This window comes from Sorex araneus, chromosome 7 (assembly GCF_027595985.1).
Source record: "Sorex araneus isolate mSorAra2 chromosome 7, mSorAra2.pri, whole genome shotgun sequence".
In the NCBI taxonomy this organism is placed as follows: domain Eukaryota; kingdom Metazoa; phylum Chordata; class Mammalia; order Eulipotyphla; family Soricidae; genus Sorex; species Sorex araneus.
Window position 1 is genome coordinate 61,443,849 of NC_073308.1, and position 22,788 is coordinate 61,466,636.

General features: G+C 47.7%; 1 protein-coding gene across 4 annotated transcripts in view; it reads left to right on the top strand.

The window, feature by feature from the left end:
- Window positions 1-22,788, top strand: part of LRBA (LPS responsive beige-like anchor protein) — a 560,234-nt gene that overhangs the window by 534,880 nt on the left and 2,566 nt on the right. For all 4 annotated transcript variants that reach the window (XM_055144432.1, XM_055144433.1, XM_055144431.1 and 1 more), the window contains 3 exons: window positions 13,598-13,699; window positions 15,275-15,471; window positions 19,425-19,576. In XM_055144432.1, the coding sequence (XP_055000407.1) occupies window positions 13,598-13,699; window positions 15,275-15,471; window positions 19,425-19,576 (451 nt within the window). The remainder of the gene's footprint in view (window positions 1-13,597; window positions 13,700-15,274; window positions 15,472-19,424; window positions 19,577-22,788) is intronic.

Consider the following 22,788-nt stretch of genomic DNA (forward strand, 5'->3'; position numbering starts at 1 on the left):
ACGTCTGATGTCCCAATTTAATTTTGCGTTCGCTTTGAAGGATGGCTCTGGAGGAAAGACAAATAGGCACTTTTTCATATAATGAGAATTTCCACACATTAGAATAGAAAAATGAACAAGCCAGTGTAAGCTTTTCAAAAGAAAATGACAAAAACAGAGACGTTTTTACTGTGTGTGAACTGTGTTTTAAACATCCGTGCAAGCTGGTTCCGATTTTCTAAGCCCCGGGCTCCCAGTGGCTCCACGGCAGACACGGCCGCTGCATCAGAGCTTTCAGATGAGGAATCTGGGCTTCGGCTTGTTCCTCGTTTTATCTCAGGGTAAAGTGACCTTTAGGCCACGTCCAGCCCTCGTGTCTCAAGGTGGATGTGCACACACACGTGTGTGTTTACTCTGGGGTCTGTTGCATAAGCACATTGTCTTAACTTAAATTTTGAATTCAGATTTTTTTTCCTTTAAAGGGAAAAATAGGTCACTGGGAAAAAAAATGAGGCCCTAGCAATTTTCATATTTTATGGGCTTCGTTCAAGTGTTTCATTTTTTTTTATTCCAAAAATCATGAGAATCACCTTGTAATTTTACTTGCTAGGATCATGTGCTGCTCCATTTTCTCCAAATCTAATTTTAGTGCAATATGTGAAGCTAATAGCTTTGTAACTATTCTTTAAAATCACATTACTCAGGTTTAATATACACATTGGCTAGGCAAAATCGGGCCAGTTCAAATGGGGTAAAACTTGGAGCTTTGAAAGTGCATGTATTTTATGAAATATACCTCAGTTACATGACAAAAAACCTTGCTTTCACAGACAAAAACTGGTCCACTTTATCTTTGGCTTTATAATCTTGTGATAGTTACCCCTATAGAATGCAATTTTCTTAATGAGGAGAATTAAGATATTTAGTTGTGGATGCTTTAAAAAAAAATAAAAAAACACTTCCATGAAAGATGTTTGTTTCTAGAAGGGAGCATAGCAAAAACTGTGGTCGCCTTTGTGTTTCCAAGCTAAATCTTCTCTACCAAAATGCTTTTCCTGAAATGCTCGTTTTTTTTTCTTCATAACAGTGCTATCCAGACTGTATTGTACTTTAAAAAATCTTAGAAAAAAATATTTCCCAGTGCATTTGATTGACATGTAAATACTCTGAACTTTCAAATGTTCTTAGAAGCAAGATGAAAATGTACAAAACATCTATTCACTATTTACTTATTATATTGATAAATCATAGACTTAAGTGTGTACACTTGTTATTTTTAGGGATCCAAGTAATATTTTTTTTTAAGCTGCAGTTGATTAACTTTGGAAGCAAATGGTTGCGGATGTGAGGTGTTGCATGGATTTGTGTGGGTAGTACTTCACTAAAGTAGTTTTCCATTCTCACGTTCTGGTTTCGATTTGATTGAAAGGTGGCATTTTTTTTCCTCTTTGCAATCAGACATGCTAATCTATGTCAGCTTTCTCCTTTATGGGAATGGCGTCTACTGGAGGGAAAAAAAAAACAACTTTAAGTTTTTCTCTTAACAACAAGATTCTGTTCTTTAAGAATATTTCAGCACCGTTAATTAGAGAGAAGGTTTTATTAACCATGAGGCTAGCACTAACAGACCACAGAGCTGTTTTTTAAAGTACTGTATGCCGTAGCTGCCCTGCTTTTTCTCTGTCTAAAACTTCATTTTGTTATACTCTCATCAATCACAGGAGTCGTTACCGTAAATCGGAGTGTTGTTAATTTTACTAGTATCACCCTAATGAGACATTCCTGCTATAATTAAAAATGAATTCCAACTTTAAGGCATTCTAAATTTTTTTTTAATGAATTTAGAATGATCTTGCCATGTGACCATAAATACTACTGATATATGCAGACTACTTATCAAGTCTATAAGAAAAGTAGTGGCATAATATGTCCAGGTGTGAATTATTTACTGAGTGCCTCTGTGCACGTGTGCTTATGCATATGCATATTTTCCCGCACAGATTAAAGAATTGTGTTCCTTTTTACTGTAAAGCCTAGTGTGTTGTTGTGCTGGCGCTCCTGACAAATCCTGATTCTTTGTCTCCCCAAAATATAGGTGAACACAACACAGACAGTTGCTCCCCCTAAGCAGGTGTCCTAGAGCACCATCTGCTGGAGGCATTTGGGGACTCGGTGTCCGTGAATTTGAAAATCAGTCCTTGATCGGACAGCTTTGTTTCTAACCAGCTGTGATGTGTTATTTATGGGTCACAGATACCGAGACGCATCCATGTGTGTTGACCCATGTCAGTTTGTGAAGGGATACTTTCTCCCCTCCCGAGCCTGTATTTGGGGCTTTATCATCAACGTGTCTTAGGGAGAGGAAGAGCATGCGCATGAGGAAACAAAGCGTTACGGCTTGTCGTGAAATGAGCTTATTGATTCCGAGTCACTATTAGCATGTCGCATGTGGGTAGAACGGAATGCCCCCTTAACATGGGGTGCCCACCACTCACGGATTCCGGTACCAAGCAGTGCTTGAGACCCTGAGCCCGTTCACATCAGGACCTTTGTCAGGAAGGTGATTTTTCCATCTGTCTCCTCAGCACACCATCGCACCAACACCAAGGCTGCCCTATATATATATATATATTTTTTTTTCTTGTTTCCTTCAAGAATTCATCAAGGCGGTTTGAAGCAATATGCTGGCAGTGTTCGCGGTCAGGTGACATCAAAACTCGGTCCATGAAATTCTCCAGAAGGTGCAGGATGTTTAGTGCTCCGTGATGTAATGCAGGCCCTCAGTTCCAGCACAACAAGTCTGTATTTACTGCTTGTAACTAATAGGAGATGTGGTAAAAGGAATTATATTCATATGGCGAATGAATACCGCCCTAATGTGCACCATATGCAGAGTGGCGGGGTGATGTGCCAATATATCACATTTATTTACTTTGTTTAGTTGCAGAGAAAAATGACTATACCATTTGCCCCGTAGGCTACAGCCATATAAATATGAGAGTAGAGGGCCAGATGATTTACGCCCTCCACTTGAAACTGAGTATCTTCATATGTAGACTTTTCTAGGGCCACACCAAAAGAAAGAGGTGTTTGTCTAATATTTTATGCTCAGGTAGAAATTTTCATTTCCAACAAGTGCTGGAATTAGTCTGAGGTGGCCCACAGTTCCTCCCATCAACTAAGTTTTGGTGTGTAGCCTTCTCAGAAAGTTCAAGTACGTCTTCTTTAATCGAGAGGTTGAGTATTATCTGGAATTGCAACCTCCTCTCCCACTTTCAAAACTTAAAGTGAGTCCCTTCTGCTGTAGAATTTAGAATCTTAGCGTCAGGGCTGTATCTCAGCCAGTGGAATTGTGAGGCCATGGGTTCAATTCCCTGCACCAGAAAAAAAAAATGTAATGAAAAAATTTTAAATAAAAAATTTAGGAAATTGTGTGACATTTTTGTAGAGCTAAGAACATACTTAAATACACTTAATTAAGACCCCACAGACCAATGTAGTAGATGTATTAGATGTACCAGTGAATTCAAAACTCTTGAGTTTTTTAAATTTAGCTTTTGTTCTTGTAACTTGTAGCTATCCAACTAAGAGATCATTTTATTCCTGTGGAATGAATGAAATAGGATAATTTTCAAAAGTTAGATAAAGTTGTCTTATACTACAATACTAACGGAGCTAGCAGATGCAAAATCATTGGGAAAATTAAATGGTGTGTCTTCTGCACAGAGCCACGCGGCGCTCTGCTACTCACCCCAGTAAATTCTGTTGCCTCCTACTCATGGAGAAAATGAAGTCTCTGGTGAGCTGAGCCTGAACTTTCTGCTTTCCCATTTAATTATAAACTCAGCTATACCTGTATCTGTCCTTCCCTTTGCCATGGGAAGAGCTGCCTCACCTCCAACAAGAATAGCTTATTAATGTAGTTGTGCAACCTTTTCTTTATACAGCAAGTAGGGCATTTGCCTAGCATGAAGCCTACCCGGGTTCGATTTCTCTGTCCCTCTCGAAGAGCCCAGCAAGCTACCGAGTATCCCGCGCACATGGCAAAGCCTGGCAAGCTACCCGTGGTGTATTCGATATGCCAAAAAGCAGTAACAACAGGTCTCACAATGGAGACGTTACTGGTGCCCGCTCGAGCAAATCGATGAGCAACAGGATGACAGTGATAGAGTAATACAGTGATAATATGATACTAGCTTCAACTGTACAACACAGTGGTTCTGCATGTGTTGTAAAATGATCACACAGTATGTCTAGGTCACAAACACCAACACACAGTTCACAGATTTCCTTTTCCTATGATGCGACACTAAAAATTTTTTCTCTTAGCATGTTCAGTTGTAGATTACGACGATATTGTTCATTATCATCAACATGCTGAGCATTATATCCCTGGGTCTTATTTCTTTAATAACTGTAACTTTATACCTTTTGATCATCTTTACCCATTTAATAACCCCACTTCTGCCTCTAGCACCTACCAGCCTGTTTTCTGAATCTACAGGTTAACTGGGAGGGGACAATTGTTTTTCGGGTTCATTTCAGTGAGCAGTGAAAATATACAGTATTTTATAATTCTCCCCCTGTCTGCCTTCACTTAGCATGGTGCCTGTAAGGCCCGTGATTGTTGCTGCAAGTAAGAGAATATATTTCTTTTTATTTTTAATTTTATGTATTGGTTTCTGGGCCACACCCAGCGAGATTCAGGGCTGACTCTGCACTCAGGAATTACGGGGACCATCTGGGATGCCAGAAATCAAGACTGGGCCAAGCGCGTGCAAGACAAGTACCCTTCCTGCTGTACTTGTACTCCGGCCCGTCCTTCTTTTTAGTATCTGAATAATAGTTCACATGTGTGAATACATGCGTATGTGTATGTATGCACAATCACCTTGTGTCCATGTCTTGGTATTGCAATGAACAGAAAGGCACAAGACATCTTTTCAAATGAGTGTTTTTGTATTCTTCAGGGAAGTACAGAAGAAGAGTTGCTAGATCATTCTAGTTTAAAGTTAGTGAAGAACCTTTATCACAGATTTCCATCGATGTGCCTTTCCCCGTCCCCTTGTCTTTAATACTTGTCTTTCTCATAACAACCCTCCAACAAGCAACAAGAGATGATGCGCTTTCCTGAGAGTGAAACGCAGGCTTTCACCTGCTTCTTGGCCAGCTGTGTGTGCTCTTTGGGGAAAAGTCTTTTCAGATGCTCATTTCACTTTAAAAATCAGATTATTTTTTGCTTTGTGTTGTATGAATTCTGTATAACCTTGAATGTTAACCCCTTGTCAGACATATACTTGAAAGCATTTTTTCCAGTCCAACTCAACGGTCTTTCCATTTTGTTGCTGTTTTGTTTTGACTTAGATATTTCAGTTGTCTAATTTTTGCTTTGTTGCTGTTTCTGGCATCAAATCTGAGGTTTGTTGTTTTTTTTTTTAAGTATCTAAAGTGTGAAAACCCTTTATAGTTTTCACTTGTGCTTTGCTTGTCTCTGTTTGGGGGCTACCCCTGGTAGTGTTGAAAGCTCACTCCAGGCTCTGTGCTCAGGGATCACTCCTGACGGGGCCGGGGGGACAACACGTGGTTCCAGGGATGGACGCCTTATCCCAGGCGAGCACTCTACCTGCTGTACTATCTCTCTAGCCACTTTCCTTGCATGTCTTAAAAAAAAATTAAAATATTAAGGAGGGAAGTGGGGAGATAATGCAAGGATTTAGGTGTAGGTTTGCATGCATCGTATTTGGTATCCAGTGCCACATGTCCCCTAGAGCATCTCTGGATGCCCCCAACCACTACTGGGTGTGGCTCTGGGGGCCACTAGCCCCACCAGAGCCCATCAGCACTGCAGACTGAGGCCCTAAAGGCAACCTAAGACAGCCGTTGGCCAAAAATTGCAGGGAATATCCCCAGGTGCTCTGAGCACCGACTGGAAGATCCAAAAGATTAAAATACTAATTAAATAAAATGTGTTAATGTTAAGGGCATACTGTCATTAATTTTAAGTGATGGGAATTTAGGATAAATAAAGATAGCTTTTAATTAAAATAAATGTTTGTCCCCATTATAGTCAATGGTGCACCTCAACAATGTGTAAAAAAATTCATTCCATTAACTTTCCTAACCATTTGCATTATTTTTTGGAGGCAGAATTTTAAATGCACATGTTACTAAATATCCAGATGCAGTTACAGGAGTGACCACTGAACTAAAGCCAAAGACCTCTAAGGGGACCCACACATGAACATCTGGAGAGCGGGGAAAACAGAAGGACATTAGTTAAGTTTGATATATTTTCATAACAAAGTACCAGCCAGCCATTAATCCATTGTGAAACTCTGATATGTACGTGGAGAGATAAACTGTGGATTTATAAGTATAAAATACTATCAAACTACCTGTAGAATATGGTAGGTACCTTTTAACTGTCTATGGTATACTTAGGCATGAAACTGTCTGGAGTGATCACCAACAAAATGTTAGCTACAGTTATTTAGAGTGGAATTTGGGTACAATTTTTAATTTTCTTCCCAATTTACTAAATTATCCGAATAATTTTAATGATCATGTAATTACTTTGAAAATTAGGCACTAAAGATTATAATTAGCATACTGTACCATCACTTCTGTTCTAGGCTTTAAGATAATAGTTGTATCAGAATTTATAGGGATGATCAAGGAAGTTTAGAAAATCGGGAATAAGGAATGGGAGAAATGAAATTTTGGTTTCTAGAAATTAAGTTATATTTCCAGTCACAAGAAACAAAAGTCATTTAAATCATGTCTAACTAGCCCTTATGCAGCATGAGAATAATAAACTTTGCTGACAGGTGTCTCTCTTGCAAAGGGTGAAAATATGCATCATTCTACCCCCACAGCTACTGCTGCTGTTGCTACTAGTATTACTGCCATGTCTGCCTCAAAGTGCTACTGAGCGCTGACTAACAGGCATGTCAGAGCACTTTACATGGCAACTCATTCATTACTCCCCATCCCCAGAGTAATCCTTTGTGGTCACTGTTCTTACTGTCTTTGCACAGAGAGATTATGTAAGTGCCTTGAAAGTTGAAGATGTTTCTCAGAACAAGGTAACTAGCTAGATCCCTACCCCCAAAGAGGCCCCATTCTTTTTTTTTTTTAATTTTTTTTTTGCTTTTGGGGCCACACCCTGCAATGCACAGGGGTTACTCCTGGCTCTGCACTCAGGAATTACTCCTGGCGGTGCTCGGGGGGACCATATGGATGCTGGGAATGGAACCCGGGTTGGCTGCATGCAAGGCACACGCCCTACCCACTGTGCTATCACTCCGGCCCCCTTAGAGGCCCCATTCTTAACCACTAAGCTGTACTGAATTATTGAAGCTGATTTTTCTGCACCACTGCAGACTTTGATGTAGACTAGTAAGTAATGAAATCTTCATTATTTTTGAGGTCTATCTAGAGATAATTTTTGCTATACGGAGTTCTTACAACATCATATTCATGAGAATATTCTGTAGGTTTTTTTTTAGTTATGACACATTTTAGGGTTATTTGTTAAGTTTATATCTGAAGGTATGTACACATTAAGAGAGAGGGAGGGGACAGTTAGAAACAAAGAATTTATCATTGGTTTTTATAGCGACGTCATATCTTACGTTAATCAATCTGGTCTTGTTTACCTCATTTGTTTCCATCAAACCTGGCAGCTCCCAGCTGCACTACCTCTGGTCAGCGCCTACCTGCAGTGCTAGGACAGAGGGACCTTTCCCCTCCCGTACGCCGGGGCCTGAACCCGGTCTCCAGCCGCACAGCACACACCTCCCACTGAGCCGCATCCCCAGCCCTGAAAGTAACAATTTTTTTTTTCAGGAGTGGGGAAAAAAAAAAGGCACACAAAGGGTAGCAATGGAATGACTGGAACAAATTGAAAACCATTTACCTTTGCATAATTAAAAATCGGTGTTATCATTCCTGTCGAAAAATTAGGAAGTTCATGAGAAAGGGTTACGAAACGGCGGGCAGCCTCCTCCCTGCTGCCCCAGAGAGGCCGTTGCCGCTCCTGATTTAGCACCATGGTGAACCACACGAGAAAGCTTAATGCTCGGTTTCCACATGGATGGTTGTAGTCGCCAGACTGTGATTGAGACGGAGCCAGGGGCGTGTGCAGTAGACACCGGCATCTTTAAAACAATCACTGGCTCAGATTGTAGAAAACTTGGCTTTAATAAAACTACTCCCCCCCAAAAAAAAAACCCTATAGAGTTAATAGTTTATATATTTAGATTTTGTGAACACTTTCCTGCCAATGACTGCTGTTGAAAGCATTTTCATGGGAGCTAGGTTTTTATTTACGGATCTTACATTTTATTATTTTTTTTCCTTTACACAGTGCCAATTATCAAACCCAGGGCCTCACACATTAGTTTGGTTCTTTTCCTGTTTGGGGGCCACTCTCCGAGGGCCAGGCGGGTGGGCTCCAGAGCAGCTCCTGGTGGTGTTTGGGGCCTGTGTCGTGTGACCTGTGCTCACCTCCTGGAGCTATTTCTCTAGACCTTGATACTCATTTTCATTTTTAAAAATTAAATTCTATTCATTTGGACTTCATTATGGGTTTTTAACCTTTCCAGTTAACAAGTGTTTGGGAAGGAGAGGTGACAGAGATTAAGGTACTTGCCTTGCATGCAACCAACCCAGATTCAATCCCTATTCAAACTGCGTATGGTTCCCTAACTGAGGTCCAACCCCCCTTTAAGTAATTATAAATAGCTATGTTATTTTAGGTTTATAGTATGGTTTATAAAAGGCAGTCTAGTGAAAATCTAGGCAGTTTGCAAATACAAGGCCTATTTTCCTTCTTTCTCCAATTCATCACTTATAAGCTGCTCCGTGTTGTTAAGTGAACGGAGGAAGAGTGAATGAGGAAACAAACAGGAAATGTTAGTGTCTGGCCCCAAAGTCATCTCAACTAAGCATGCACTTAAAGTATTGATTCAGTATCTTTAAAACTAAGGGAGGGGTTGGGGCTGATCAGGGATGAAGGCCTTGCACGCTGCCAGTTTGCCTTGAACCTGTGGACGCCAGATCCCTGAGCTCCGAGCCAGGAGTGAGCCTTAAGCACCGCTGGGTACGGCCCTGCTCACGATCACAGACCCAAATCCCCTCCAAAAAAAATCTGATTAAGGACTTTTCTGCCCTGTTCTTTATTCGGTTCCAAGGTTTTAGGGGGAGACAGTGTTAGCTTTGAGGAGAGTAATACAGGGCCAGCATAGTGGTCTTTGAGCTGGGCTCCCTGCTTGCCGAGCGTTAACCCTGCGGGCTGACACAGCGGGACCGCAGGCATCAGTGAGCGCTGGGCAGAGGATGAGGCACGGTTCCCGGCTTTCACTTCCAGCCCCAAGCAGAAACCTGCACTGTTTCGCGGGGCTCAACTCCTCACCCTGTGCCGTGGTGCTGCTGGGGCTCTCCTAGGATCCAGGGTGATGGGCGACAGTGGAATGTGCAACAGGGAAGTAAAGAGCCATTGTCGCTCCCTCCACCTCCGTCCTTGCATCCCAGCCCTTTCATTGGCTTCCCAGATATCTGTAGAACTTGAAACATTTTGGGCCTGTTGCGCTTAAAACCCAAATCATTTTGTTTCCTATAGTAAAATTTTAATATTGGGAATATTTGGCTTCTTGGAACTTATAAGACTTCAACAGTCATTGATTTTGAAAGATTGTGTTTTTATGAGAAAGTATAAAGAATGTTTGATCTGTACCACAGATCAAAGGGGAGTGACCACAAGACTGGAAACAGCTTTCCCTACCGGAAGTCTCGCTCCCTAGTGCGTGTGGCTTTTCAGAGGCCGTTAATGGATGTTTTTTAGAGCAAAGTTCTCTTAGCACTTTGTACTCTTTGTACTCGCGGCAACCCCGTGAGTGTCTATGAACGCAGCCCGTAGGCGAGTTCTACCCTAATGCTTTAAATTTGTTGTTGTTCTTTCCATTTCCTTTTTTTTTTTTTTAACCCCTGTATTTCCTGAACTGTCTAACCTACTTCCTGGGTTGGGGAACATTGTGCCAAACTTTGAAGCACTGAGCAGTTCTTTATTTAACGATCAGGCTTTAAATAGAAAAAAGAAAAATCCTTTTTTAGTTTGTGCTTTTGGAGGAAAAAAAAATAAATAACTGGTGCAGTGTGGCATACTGCAAACCAGTATATTGCAAGTACTTCGTTCACAAATACTTCCCCAGATAAAAATCTCAGTTACGAGCTCGCCAGAAGGATGCTCAGATGCTAATCCAGTATGCAGAATTAATCAATGAGGCTTCCTTGCCTCTAACTTTATAGTCATCAAAAATGCTTAGAATCCTAAGTCACATTAAAGGAAGAACTGCAGTGGACAGCAGTCTTCTCACTTCTTCCCCACGTCCCTGGGAGATATTCTTAGATCTGTCGGCCACACGCCGTCCTGCCTCAGTGGCGTGTCCGCTGGCTCTGCTGGGACCCTCTGCCCGTTGTTTACTTTGGCTCACTGACACTTGGCTCTCTCTGATCGCCACTGGTTTTCCTTCAAATCTTCATTTTCTTTTTTTTTTTTTCTTCTTGGGTCACACCCAGCGATGCACAGGGGTTACTCCTGGCTTTGCACTCAGGAATTACTCCTGGCAGTGCTTGGGGGACCATATGGGATGCCGGGGATCGAACCCGGGTCGGCCGCGTGCAAGGCAAACACCCTACCCGCTGTGCTATCTCTCCGGCCCCTCAAATCTTATTTTCTACCCAGGAATTCCAAGACAATCATACTACCCCCCCCCACCTCAGCCCCAAGAAATGGTAATTTATGAAAACAATAAAAAGAACTTTTAACACTTAGTTGTTGGTGCACAAAGTTACTGGTTGCTGGGCATGTGGCCCGTGGTGCACTGTGTGGGTGACACTGTATGGTTCATCTCTAGCACCCAAAAGAAAGGGGGAAAAATCAATTTCTACTTTATTTCACTTTTAATTGAATCACTGTGAGATAGTTACAGAGCTGTTCATGATTGGGTTTCAGTCATACACTGTTCCAACACACGTCTCTTCACCAGTGCACATTTCCCAACACCTATGCCCCAGTTTTCCTCCCAACAACCCCTCCCCCACACACACACATACACACACCTTCCCCCAGCTGCCTTTGTGGCACTTTGCCTCTTTCTTTCTCTTCCCTTTTGGGCATTATGGTTTGCAGCACAGGTACTGAAAGGTTCTCATGTTTGTCCCTTTCCCTACTTGCAGCGCGCAATTCCTGTCCAGAGGTTTCACTCCCTGGGGCTGGAGGATAGTTAGGGGGTAGGGTGCCTGCATGCGTTCGGCCCTGGCTCAGTCCCCAGCATCCCGTACGATCCTTGGCGCAGGGCCAGGAGTGACTCCTGAGTGCAAAGCCAGGAGTAACTGCGGCCCATTACCGGGGTGGGGGCCATCCACAAAACAAACAAGAAACAGAGCTTCCACTTCTTGAGCCAATAGCCTAAATTTTTGGCAGGTTAATTTCTCAGTGAGCCTGGACCTGAGATGGTGGAGTCTAGCCGGAAGCGTGGCGTTGGGGCTGGCACCGGGGCAGCTGCCCCACCCCTGCCCCGCCTCGCCTCTGCCTACTGTCAGTGCCCGAAAGTCAGGCTGCAGGTGCCTGCAGCTCCCTGCCCTGCAGTGGGACCCAGTCCTGCCTCCACCATCATGGCGGCTGCCCCAGGCCACCATCGCCACACTTTCCTGCCTTCCCGTGCTGAGCATTTCCGTCTGTTAACTCACTCGGCTGATCAAAGCAAGACCAGAGTTCGGGTCCACTGACTTTTCTCCACTGTCTTCAGGAATCCGGTTCGCCCGGGTGCCAAGGGCCCAGAAACCATGTCATCAGTAGCCAGCTGGCTGCCTCCTGGAGCTCATGCCTCGTGCTCAAGACCATCGTGCCTTGTCACCTTGTGTCCATCGGTGGCCAAGAAACAAATTGTTTTACGTTTCCAACAGCGGGGTCAGAGAGAGAGAGAGAGAGTACAGCGCTTGCCTTTGCACACAGCTGACCCACATTCAATTTCTGGCACCCATGTGGTACCCTGAGCACTACTGGGAGTGATTCCTGACTAGCGAGCCAAGAGTAAGCCCTAAGCATCGCAAGGTGTGGTTCACACACACACACACACACACACACACACACACACGTTGTCAACAGTGTCAGCCTTTGCAGTCTGTCCAACTACTGCAGCATCTTCAAAGGGGCAGCGATGAATCAGGGCGAATGCAGTGGAAACTCCTTAAGACACGCCAAGGCTTATCTCCAGCAGGAAATACAATGCCTCTTGGTTGGTGTAATTTATTTCTTATGAAATGTCCTAATCTGTGCACTTGATTGTGGCAATACTGGGCGGGGGGATACTCTGCAATGTGGGGGTGATGCCGGGGGTCCAGCCCACCAGTGCAAGCTGCCACTGAGGAACACCGCCAGCCTCTAGTCCAAGTGTGATGGTTTTCGACAGCCAGCCTCGGCCTCCCGAGGACAGCGCATTCCTGCCGACTCTCCGAGGAGAGGAGGGCGGAGGGCGTGGGGCTGGGATGACACACCGTCATCCTTTCCCACACAGTCCCACCACTGGAGGTCGTGACCGACTTTGCTGGGCAAATCTGCCCCTCTGGGATTTATCCGTCATACTATAAACCCGATCCAGCTCTAGGAAGTCTAAGATGTAAACAGAGTCCGCTCCCTGCCCCATTTACAAAGGCTTTTGGCATGTGAGCCCCGAGACTCAGCAAAGCGGAGTATCCTAAGCACGGAGTTAGGCTTATCCTTGTGGCTTGGCACACACAGGCCACAACTCAGAACCGTTCCTGGTTGCCTGCTCTGGGCTGGCGCTGCTTAGGAAGGACCTCTTCGGACCCGTGGAAACGCCTAGAAAAGCTGCTCTTACCCGACGCTCTGCTCTCCTTCCTTCGCTTCTTCCTCCCATTTCCAATTATTAGCAGCTCCAGGATAGGTGGAACCTCACCCCACATTTCTCTGAATGACCCAAATATATATTCTAGGAGATTCATGTACAATAAAAGTATAAAAACAGGCTCCTTAGGAGAGGGGTCGCTTTGAAGTACCCGGAACCCTTGCTCAGACCATCGTCATTGCCCTGGGGGTCTCAGGCCCAAGGGCCATGTGCCAGTACAGGCGAGGGCAGAGGCCTAACTGGTTTTCTTTGGACTGTGAATTCTGACAAAGTCTCTGCCTGGAAAATCAGCCACAAATCCTCTAAGGCAGGAGCTTATATTTATCTCGACTGTTTTCAAGCCTGGTTGCTTAGTGCAAAGATTACAAACTGAGAAACATGTGGTTGTCAAACCGTAGCATATAGTTTGAATCCAGCGCCTAAACAAAATTTTAAGGGCCTTTTTTCGGTGGTGATGGGGGGCGGGGCAGGGGTTAAACCCAGGTCCCCACGCGCAGAAGCAAAAGCATCTTCTTCGAGCAACTCCTGCACCCCTGAAATGGGACTTACAGACACGTTCTCATGTTGGTCGTGGCCGACATCGGCATTCCGGCAGATCGGGAGGTGGGGTTAGTGCTCTCCGGGGAGCACGGGCCGGGGGTCACGCCTGGCGGTGCGTGATTTGCTCTTTTTCTTGTTCTCCTCCGCAGGCGAGACCACCACACCCCGGGCCATCCTGACGGGCCACGACTTTGAGATCACCTGTGCGGCCGTCTGCGCCGAGCTGGGCCTGGTGCTGAGCGGCTCGAAAGGTGACGCCCCCCTGCCCCCAGCCTGCACCTGACCCCGACTGCCCAGAGCCCCGCGGAGGGGCTGTTTCTCTCACATCAGCAGCTCGGCCGCAGCCAGGGTCTCTGCCCACGTGGGTGCTGGCTGGGTCCCGGCGCAGGCACACAGAGCCTTACCCTCACGCAGGCCTTCTGCACTCTTCCTCGGAAGAGGGAGGCCAGAGCCAGGCGCATCTGTGTGTGTGTTTATTTCTAAGACCGAGGCCCCAGGTGGGGGCTGAACTGGTCAGCACCGTCCCCTGCCTGGGCCTCAGAACGCTGTGCAAGAGCTCGTGCGACCAATCCCGATGTGGCCCCCGAGTCCTCGCCAGTTTACTGATTAGCCTGTGGGCGGCATCTGCCTCTCGGCCCTGCGCTGAGGCCTGGACCCATCAGTCCTGTCGCCGTAGGTCACTTAGCGCCCGGGAGCGTCACTTCCTGTGTCCTGAGCTGTGTGATTCTTAGTCTAGCTAACGAGACTTAGTAACTGTTCAAGTGGCCGTGATCAGACTGAGCGGCTCAGGGCTGCAGCGGGGGGGTGCTGGGGTTAGGGCACTTGCCTGGCACGCAGCTGGCCACGCGGACAGGGTCAGCTGAGAACCCCTGGAAGAGAAAAACCCCTGAGCAAAGAGCCGTAAGTTGCCCCTAAGAACTGTAAGAACTGGGCGTGCCCCCCGCCCCCCGCCTCCACCAGAGAGGGTTGGTCGACTGGAACGTGGAGCTCCTGCTAAGAGCAGCAGTAACCGGTCAGCACCTCCTGCGGGCGGTGATCCCGTGCACCTGAGGCTCCCGGGAGCCGGGCCGTGAGTGCCAGGCCTGTCCCGTAGCGGTGTCTGGACTGTGAGCTGCCAGCGGGCGTGTCCCTGTGATTCCCGTGATTCCTGCGGGTGGGGGAGGGGGGCGCCATCCTGAGAGGGAACAGGCACAGGCACGTGCGGGCTGGTGGCCCCGTGGGGAAACTCTCAGGGACGGAGGAAGCCCCGAGTCGCTCCTGGTGATGCTCCTTGTCACCAGCTCACCCTACACACAGGAGGTGCAGGACGGGGACCCGCTCTGGAACAGCGGGAGATGGACGTGCTCACGGCCTCTGTGTCAGCGCCCCGGCCTTTCTGTTCTTGTTCTCTGTAACGCCCCCCCACATTCTCACCTCTCGAAGAACAGCCCCCCCCTTTTATTTGCTTTTTGGGTCACACCCAGCGGTGCTCAGGGGTTACTCCTGGCTCATGCACCCAGGAATTACTCCTGGCAGTGCTCGGGGGGAACCATATGGGATGCTGGGAATCGTACCCAGGTTGGCCTTGTGCAAGGCAAACGCCCTCCCTGCTGTGCTATCGCTCCAGCCCCTCACAAAGCAACTTCCTGTTTCCCAAGGCGATGTGTGCTGAAGGGCTTGACTTGGGGCTCCCTCCTCTGCCGGGGGCGGGGGGTCTGCAGAGTAACTGCCAAGAAACGTTTCCTGTGGCTCTGCCTGAGGGGCTTGTGTGCCCCGGGGATTCCGGTGCCCACCCAGCTGTCACTCGCACCCACGGAACCAACACCGCCGTGTGTGTCTGCCCACAGAGGGACCGTGTCTCATCCATTCCATGAATGGAGACCTGCTGAGGACCCTGGAGGCTCCAGAAAAGTGCCTGAAGCCCAAACTCATCCAGGCCTCGCGAGAGGGCCACTGCGTCATCTTCTACGGGAACGGCTGCTTCTGTGCGTTCAGTGTGAACGGGAAGCTCCAGGCCACGGTGGACACCGAGGATAACATCAGGGTGAGTGGCCCGAGGCGCACAAGCCCTGCCCTGGCTGATCTGGGGAGATGGGGGGGGTCAAGCACCCCTGTCCTGGGAGTGAGGCGACCCTAAGGGGGGCTGGCAGCAGGCCCAGACTGGCGCCCTGTGGCCTGAGGAAGCAGCCTCTGCCGCCCTCCCTGTGCCCACAGCCCCTACCCTGGAGTCGGCAGGCAGTGGGGCTCAGTGCTGGGCACTGCTGAAGGACCAGGCGACAGCTCTGCATGGTCACAGGCCGTCCTTGCAGACAGGGCTCCCCCGGGGACGGGCCCCGGGCAGCTCTCTCTGTACTGGGGCACCGGTCAGCTTCATGCTCCAGCCTGCGCTTTCCCAGGCTGTGTTTGCGCCTCTTGTCCCACGGGCCTCTCGGGCACTGGGTCAGTGGGTCACTCCCGGGCCAGTCGGGCGTGGCGGTGCCATGCTCAGGCCCGAGAATGCAGAGCTGCTCGTGGCTGGCATTGCCGGCGGCCACCAGCGATGCTGGGGTTCCATCTCCGCTCCCCGACCTGATTCTGTTTCCAATGGCTGTTGAGACTCCACCTCGGGGAAGGTCAAGGTGAAACACGCTGCAGTGGCCTCTCATTTTGGGGGGGTTGGGGACCCTGATTCGGGGCAGTGAGGGCCCCAGCACATGTGGGGGAGCCGAGGGGGTTGCCAGGCCTCTGCCCCCTGAGCGAAGGCTCGGCCAACTCGGACATCTGCCTTCCTGCTGGTCCTCACCCGCTGGCCCCGTAAATCCTGGTGAACCAGCTCTCCCCGGGTGAGCCCTCCTCTCGGGCAACGTGGGGTGCAGGGCAGAGCGAGGCGCGGCCCCTAAGGAGAGACCCCTGGGGTGGGGTCACGGGCCGGCCTGCTGGCTGCGCGCGCGCCTTCCTGCCTCCTTCCTTTCCCCACCAGACACGCGGGGCTTTTATTTTTCCCTTCCTCCCCATAATGCTTCTCTTAAACCAAGTACACATCAGAGAGCTTTCCTTTCCTCCTTTCTGTACAATCATAATGTTGATAATCTGTCACTTTGAGTCGCCATTATATTGTCAGCCGCACTAATAAATCTGTGAAATAATTTGAAATCCCCTGCGGGCTGCGACCGTTTCGCGGCGTTTCACTCAGCAGCCCCGGCTCAGCTCGGGTCCCGCGGCCTCCCCTCCCTCCTGCCCCGGAGCCATTGTTCTTTCCCTGGGTAATATTTCCCACTGGCTTTTAGGCTTAAACAATCCAACGCCTTTCCCCCAGCACTCCTGCACTTTATCATCCTAACTCGCGAGTGGCAAGCGCGTGATTAAGGCAGGCCGGAGACCGACCGCGAGGGCCTTGCCCACAGCTTAAGCGGCCCCTGGGCCCGGGAGGGGGGTGGGCAGGACAGGGCAGGGCAGGGCGGGAGCACAGCGGAGCTGGGAGCACTCCAGCTCCTTCATGCAGCAAAGCTGCTCTGGAGCCCCGGAGCCCTGCAGGCCGGCTGCCCGGACCCCCTCTGGCCAGTCAAGGCTCCCACCTGGCTTCGCTCAGGTGCCAGATGGCCCAGTGCCAGCGTGGCTCACAGAGCTTGGAGTGTCACCCGGGCACTGTTTAGATGGTGCCATGAGGAACTTCAGTTGAAGTAGGCAGCCCGGAACTTGTTTATTTTCTTTGACTGTGTAACAGGCTGTGTTGGAAGCTGTGATGGTCACTGCAGGCACACGCGCGCGCGCGCACACACACACACACACACACACACACACACACTCTCTCTCTCTCTCTCTCTCGCTCTCTCGCTCTCTCTGCAGGGGGCTCTTGTGGTTTCAGAACATGTCACAGGCTGTGTTGGAAGCTGTGTTGGTCGATGGTCTCTAGGCACACACGCACACACACACACACACACACACACTCTCACTCTCTCTTTCTCTCTCTCACTCTCACTCTTGCTCTCTCTCTGCAGGGGGCTTTTGTGGTTCCAGAACATGTCACAGGCTGTGTTGGAAGCTGTGATGGTCAATGGTCTCTAGGCACACACGCGCACACACACATACACACACACACATACACACACACACTCTGAACGGGGGGACTCTTATGGTTCCAGAACATGTCTCTGGGTCTGAGGGGGCGTGTAGAATTAAGCCCCACGAGGTTCAGTGGTTTGGGTCTCGGGAACTGTCTCCTCACCGCGGGCTCTGGGCGCTGGAAGCGGATGGCAGGTTCTGCAGGAGAAGCACCAGCAAAGGAATTTTTCACCTTGGCAGGCACCTGGCTTATTAAAATGTTTTTGGATGCAGATAAATGTGTGGCTCTGTAAACACAGGTTTTATTTAATTCTAGACACAACTGGAGAGTCTTTATTAGAACAAAGAATTAAAAATGAATGGTTTTAATTTGCTTTGATCTAGCATTTATCTAATAGAAAGCCTCAAGTATAAAACTCAAGTGAACCACAGCATAAGGTTAATGGCTTTTCACCAGCCGAATTTTATAAGTGTAGCAAATGATTATTGGTCCTACTTTCCTGGCCGTTCCCAGTGCTCCCTGGAGCGTGCCACTTGGGAAGGGAATGGGGAAGAGGACATTGATTTCTACTTAGATTGAAAAAAATTACTATTTGGACTTGGTTAAGACTTAGAAAATACTTCTTATGTATCACCATCTTCCAGCCATGGTCTTTTCCTTAGTTTTGGTGTGGTTTGGTCCACACCAGCTGCACAAGGGACCGTTATGTGGTGCCAGATCTAACCCAGGCCTGCTCCGTGGAAGGCAAATGCCTTCACCCCCGGCAGGCTCTGCAGTCCTGAGTTTTTCACCTCCTGAGAATGTGTTCTTGAACACAAGCCATGTTTAAGAGACTTTTGAAAACTGGCATTTACGTTTAGGAAATGTCTCTGCTTTTCTCTGCATTTGAAATAAAAAAATCATGCACGGCACAATATTAAAAACAGTGAACAGCGATGCCCACAGATGTTTCCCTCCGCGCATCTGGACACCCTCCTTCCCACTCTCTGGCCCCGCGTGGGGCAGTTCACAGGAGCCCAGAGCTAACGCAGCAAATACACACTTTCAGTAAAGGGGCAGGGGGTGTGGATGAGCCCTGGGAATGGGGCGGCCCTGCTGTATCAGGAGTTAACATACTTTTCCCATCAAGGGACAAACAGTCAATGTCTAGGGGGGGGTGTGTGTTTGTGTGTGCGTACGCACTGTTCTGTTGCACTTGTGAAAGCAGCCACAAGTAAAGTAGTGTGTCTTTCGTCCAGTAACCCTTACTTTGGGGCACTGAATTTGAGACTTCATATAATTCTCATGTCATGAAATATGCTTTGGGGATATTTTCCCGCCATTAAAATGTGTAAAGGATACAAAAACAGGCAGTGGCCCATTTCACAGATTCTGTGTCTGCACTTCCTGCTCGGCCCCTCCTGCACCCAGAGTGTCATTGTTTGGCTCCGGGCATGAGCTCAGCCCAGCATGGGGGCCCGCAGCAGACCTGGCGCGGGGTCTGCTGAAACACGCTCAAGGCTTGCGCAGTTTTATCTGGTTTTTTATTTTTAAATGCCAAAAATGGAGCTGGAATGATGGTACAATAGATGGGCACTTGCCTTGGACATGGCCACCCCAACCCACGTTGATCTCCAGTATTCCTTCTAGTCCTGGAGCGCCACCAGGAGTAATTCCTTAGTGCAGAGCCAAGAATAACTCCTGAGCATCACCAGGTGTGGCCCAAAAGCCAAAACACAACTAGATACATACATATATATATGTGTGTGTGTGTATATATATATATATATGTATGTATGTATGTATGTATATAAAATGCAAGGGTCTTTGGGGATTTTCTGGAAGTTTCTTCCGGCACTCCCCATGCTCTTCCTTCTTTCTCCCTGTGCTGCAGTGGTGGATTTACTGGAACATGGGTGCAGGTTGGGGTTGCGTTTCCCGGTGCCACCTCTTAACTGCACGTTGCTGTCTCCCAGGCCATGCAGCTGAGCCGAGACGGGCAGTACCTGCTCACCGGAGGAGACCACGGGGTGGTCGTGGTCCGGCGGGTGTCGGACCTCAAGCAGCTCTTCGCCTATCCAGGCTGTGATGCTGGCATCCGGGCCATGGCCCTGTCTTACGACCAGAGGTAACACCAAATTGGGGTCTATTAGTGGGGGTGGGTGCTGAAACCTCGGGGTGAGGGGTGGGGGTGAACTTGACTGGGTGTGGAGTCACCTGTGCAATCAGAAAAGCCATAAGATACTGGAACGTCCAATGGGGTTTTGTAGAGAACTGACTTTCTTTTTCAGCATTTCCACCCAAGGACAAAGCCTGAATTTTCCAGGAACAGACAATTTAAGTAACACTGGCTTCAATCCCACTGAATTTTTTTTTTCTTTTCGGGTCACACCCAGTGATGCTGGGAGACCATATGGGATGCTGGGAATTGAACTCGGTTGGCCTCGTGCAAGCAAATGCCCTACCGGCTGTGCTATCACTCCAACACCCCCCCCCCCACACACACACACACACACACTGGCTTTTAAAACATTTCTCTACTTCTGAAGGTGTCTCTCCTAAAGATATGAGCTGTGAATTTGTAAAATGCCCATCCCTCTGAAATGCCTGTCCCCAGAAGGGTCACTGAAAGATTTGACTTACCTGCTAAAGACACTTTGAGAGAAATGACTTTTACTCGGCATCCTATTTCTTCTGTAGCTCAAATTTGTGTGGTGTGTGTGTGTGTGTGTGTGTGTGTGTGTGATAACATACAGATAAAATTTACATTTAAACTATTCTTTGGGGCTACAGCCATCACCACTGACTCTTTCCATCACCCCAAGCCCCATCTCAGCCCCATTCTCTTCCCACCGGTCCAGCTCACCCCGGTTCTGTTCGAGTTAGCCTCTTCTAGGTAATTCTTAAAAGTGGAATCGTAACACTGGTCGGGCCTTTTGAGTCTGGGTCCTTCCGCTAGGCATGTGCAGCTGTTTTCAGGGCTCACCAGGGAGTACCCCGTATCACCTCGAATCTCGTCAAGGCTAGACAGTTCTCCACTGTGGTGTATCCCACTGAGAAGGCCCCACAGTGGCCTATAGACAACAGCGGTTCCTGGGGGTGCTGTCATCTAGGTTTGTGTTATTTTCCCTGTTTATACAATGACAAAACTACCTAATGACGTCTTTCTCAGTGGTCCCCTCTTATGGACTTATGGGGGCGAGGGGAGTTGTCTTTCCTTTTGTTAATTAAAATATCTGCACAGGTTGAACTATCTGTGCATCCTAGTTGAATGTGTCCCACTTGATTGTGATACAGATCTTGATGAATTGATGGATTCAGCTCACTAGGATTTTGGTGAGGTTTGTTTACAATATCATATTCAGGGATGTCTGTCTTTTCTAGTACCGTCTGTCTGCTTTTGGTATTAGGGGTAATACTGACCCCATAGAAACTCTGAGGAAGAATTTCTGTTTCTCCAATTTTCTGCAAGTGCTCAAGAAGGACAGAATAAAGGTCCTCCTCGACGTTTGGTAGAATTCACTAGTAGCCCTGTCTGGCCCTGGACTTTGGGTTGGGGGAAGTTTGACTATCACTGCTTCAGTTCCCTTGCCAGGGATGGTCCCGCTGAGACTTCCCAGGTGCTGGACATTCAGTCCTGGGAGGGGGCGTGCATCTGAGCGCCGTGCCCACAGGCAGGGGACCCGGGAGCAGATGCTTCTGTGGGAGCTCGGACAGGACTCTTTTTTCTTTTTTTTATTTTTTTGTAATCCAGCTTTACTTACAGAATCTTGCTTGGAGGTGGAGTCCTCCTTGTTGGCCATATTATCTTCTCTTGTTTTCAGAGAACCAACTCTCGGCTTTATTCTCTTTTCTCTGGTCTGAGGTAGGCTCCCTGCATCTTCCCAGGAGACACGGGAAAGGGCTGAGGAACACTGGTCTGTCGTTCATCACCTTTGAATCGTGATTTCCTTTCTTCCGTTCACTTTGGGTTCTGTTTGCTATCTGCAGTTCTTCAGATAAGAATTAGGTTACCACAGGGCTCTTCATCTCTTTTATTTTTAATTTTTTTTTTATTGAATCACGTGAGAGAGTTACAAACTTCCTTGTCTGAGTTACAATCACAGTGATCAAACACCAATCCCTCCACGCCCTTCATCTCGTAAGGTGTTTTCTCATATACATTCCTTTCAGTATTTTATTGCTTTTGATACTTCCAATAAGTTTTAGAGTATTGGCATTTTTGTTTTCATTTGTGCCAGCATTTTAAATCCCACTTGAGATTTCTTCTTTGAACTACTGGTTGCTTAACTTGCACACATTAGTAAATTTTCCAAGTTAATTCCAAAGTGAACAGAAAAAATCACTTTTTTCTCCACTTTTTTTTTTTTTTAACATTTCAGTCTTGAAACTTTCTAAAGTTTGTTATGTGGCTTACATACTGTTTGTATTGAAGAATATGCAATGGTGCACTAGAGGGAAAAAATGTTCATTTTTCTACTGCTGGGTACGTATTCTCCGTGTTGGGTGGGCCCAGCTGAATTGTATTGTGTTCAGTCTCTGCTTTCTATTTTGGAGTGTTCTGCACAAAAGTAGGGGGAGTTACTATTACAGGACCGTTTCTTCATGTCTGTCTGTATCGGCCCCATATGTTGCAGGGCCTCTGATGGTTGGTACATACGCTTGTAACAGCTCCATCTTGATGAACTGACCTTTTAGCAATAAACACAATTTTTAACTTAAACTAATTTGCCTGGTGCTAGTACAGCCACCCAGCTCTCAATTTCTATTTTGATAGAACATCTTTTTCTCCTGACTTTCAACTTGCGTCTTTACATTTAAAGTGAACTTTTTCTAGACAACACAACATATGGTTTGATCGTAACATATGGTTCTAGCCTTCCTGCTAGTGACTTGTCTTTTGATTGAAGACTTGAATTCCTTTAACTTGGTGATGATTTGACTTTGGCCATTCTCTCTGTGTCCTACATTTGGTATCTTTTGTCCTTCAGTACTGTTTCCTGTTGCACTTTGTTGTTGTTTTTAGGTTGTCCAGGCTGTGCTCGGGGCTTACTCTCAGCTGTGCATGCAGAGATACTCCTGGTGGGGCTGGGGGCTCAAACCTGTCTGTTCTTTTCGAGGCAAGCGCCCTACCTGCTGTACACCCTCTTGCATTTTTTGGCAGTGAGGCACTGTAGCCCCCAATTCTAGCCTGTGGTGTGAGGAAGGGCGGTGAGCCGGACACGCAGAGCACTAACCAAACCACAGAGGCGAGAAGCTGCTCTGAGCCGCCTGCCCGGCTCTTCCCCACAGCTCGGAGCCTTCCGGGTAGCGGTCAGCAGCCCCGCCTGCTTGCCATGG